A 911-nucleotide genomic window follows, 5' to 3' on the forward strand; every position below is an offset into this window, starting at 1 on the left:
GAGGCCGGCAGGGCAGAGGGACTGGTGGTGGAGACGTTGACCATTTTGGTGATCCGAGGGGAGGTGGTGGCTGTCAAGGTTGTGCCCTTGGAAGTGGTGGCCGGGGAGGTGGTTCCTATGGAGGTTGTGCCCGTGGAGGTGGTGCCTGAAGAGGTGGTGGCCGAGGAGGTGGTGCCTGAGGAGGTGATGGCTGTGGAGGTTGTGCCCGTGGAGGTGGTGGCTGGGGAGTTGGTGGCTGTGGAGGTGGTTCCCCTGGAGGTAGTTCCTGAGGAGGTGGTGGCTGTGGAGGTGGTGGCCGTGAAGGTGGTCGCTGGGGAGGTGGTGGCTGTGGAGGTTACGCCTGTGGAGGTGGTAGCTCGGGAGGTGTTGGCTGTGGAGGTGGTTCCCGCTGAGGTTGTGCCCGTGGAGGTAGTTCCTGGGGAGTTGGTGGCTGTGGAGGTTGTGCCCGTGGAGGTGGTGGCCGGGGAGGTGGTTCCTGTGGAGGTTGTACCTATGGAGGTTGTGCCCGTCGAGGTAGTTCCTGAGGAGGTGGTAGCTGTGGAGATGGTGGCTTGGGAGGTGGTGGCTGAGGAGGTGGTTCCTGTGGAGGTGGTGCCTGAGGAGATGGTGGCTGTGGAGGTGGTACCCCTGGAGGTGGTGGCCGGGGAGGTGGTTCCTGTGGAGGTTGTACCCGTGGAGGTGGTGCCTGAGGAGGTGGTTCCTGTGGAGGTTGTTCCCCTGGAGGTTTTGCCCGTGGAGGTGGTTCCTGTGGAGGTGGTGGCCGGGGAGGTGGTTCCTGGGGACGTTGTGCCTATGGAGGTTGTGCCTGTGGAGGTAGTTCCTGGGGAGCTGGTGGCTGTGGAGGTTGTGCCCGTGGAGGTGGTGGCCGGGGAGGTGGTTCCTGGGGAGCTGGTGGCTGTGGAGGTTGTGCC

The 911-nt window shown here is 64.1% G+C and overlaps 1 protein-coding gene across 1 annotated transcript in view; it reads right to left on the reverse strand.

The window, feature by feature from the left end:
• Positions 1-911, reverse strand: part of LOC105816498 (mucin-5B-like) — a 64,945-nt gene that overhangs the window by 39,166 nt on the left and 24,868 nt on the right. The window contains exon 25 of the mRNA XM_012651929.1: positions 339-895. Coding sequence (XP_012507383.1) covers positions 339-895 — 557 coding nt within the window. The remainder of the gene's footprint in view (positions 1-338; positions 896-911) is intronic.

Source organism: Propithecus coquereli, unplaced genomic scaffold (genome assembly GCF_000956105.1).
Source record: "Propithecus coquereli isolate 6110/MARCELLA unplaced genomic scaffold, Pcoq_1.0 Scaffold377, whole genome shotgun sequence".
Classification (NCBI taxonomy): domain Eukaryota; kingdom Metazoa; phylum Chordata; class Mammalia; order Primates; family Indriidae; genus Propithecus; species Propithecus coquereli.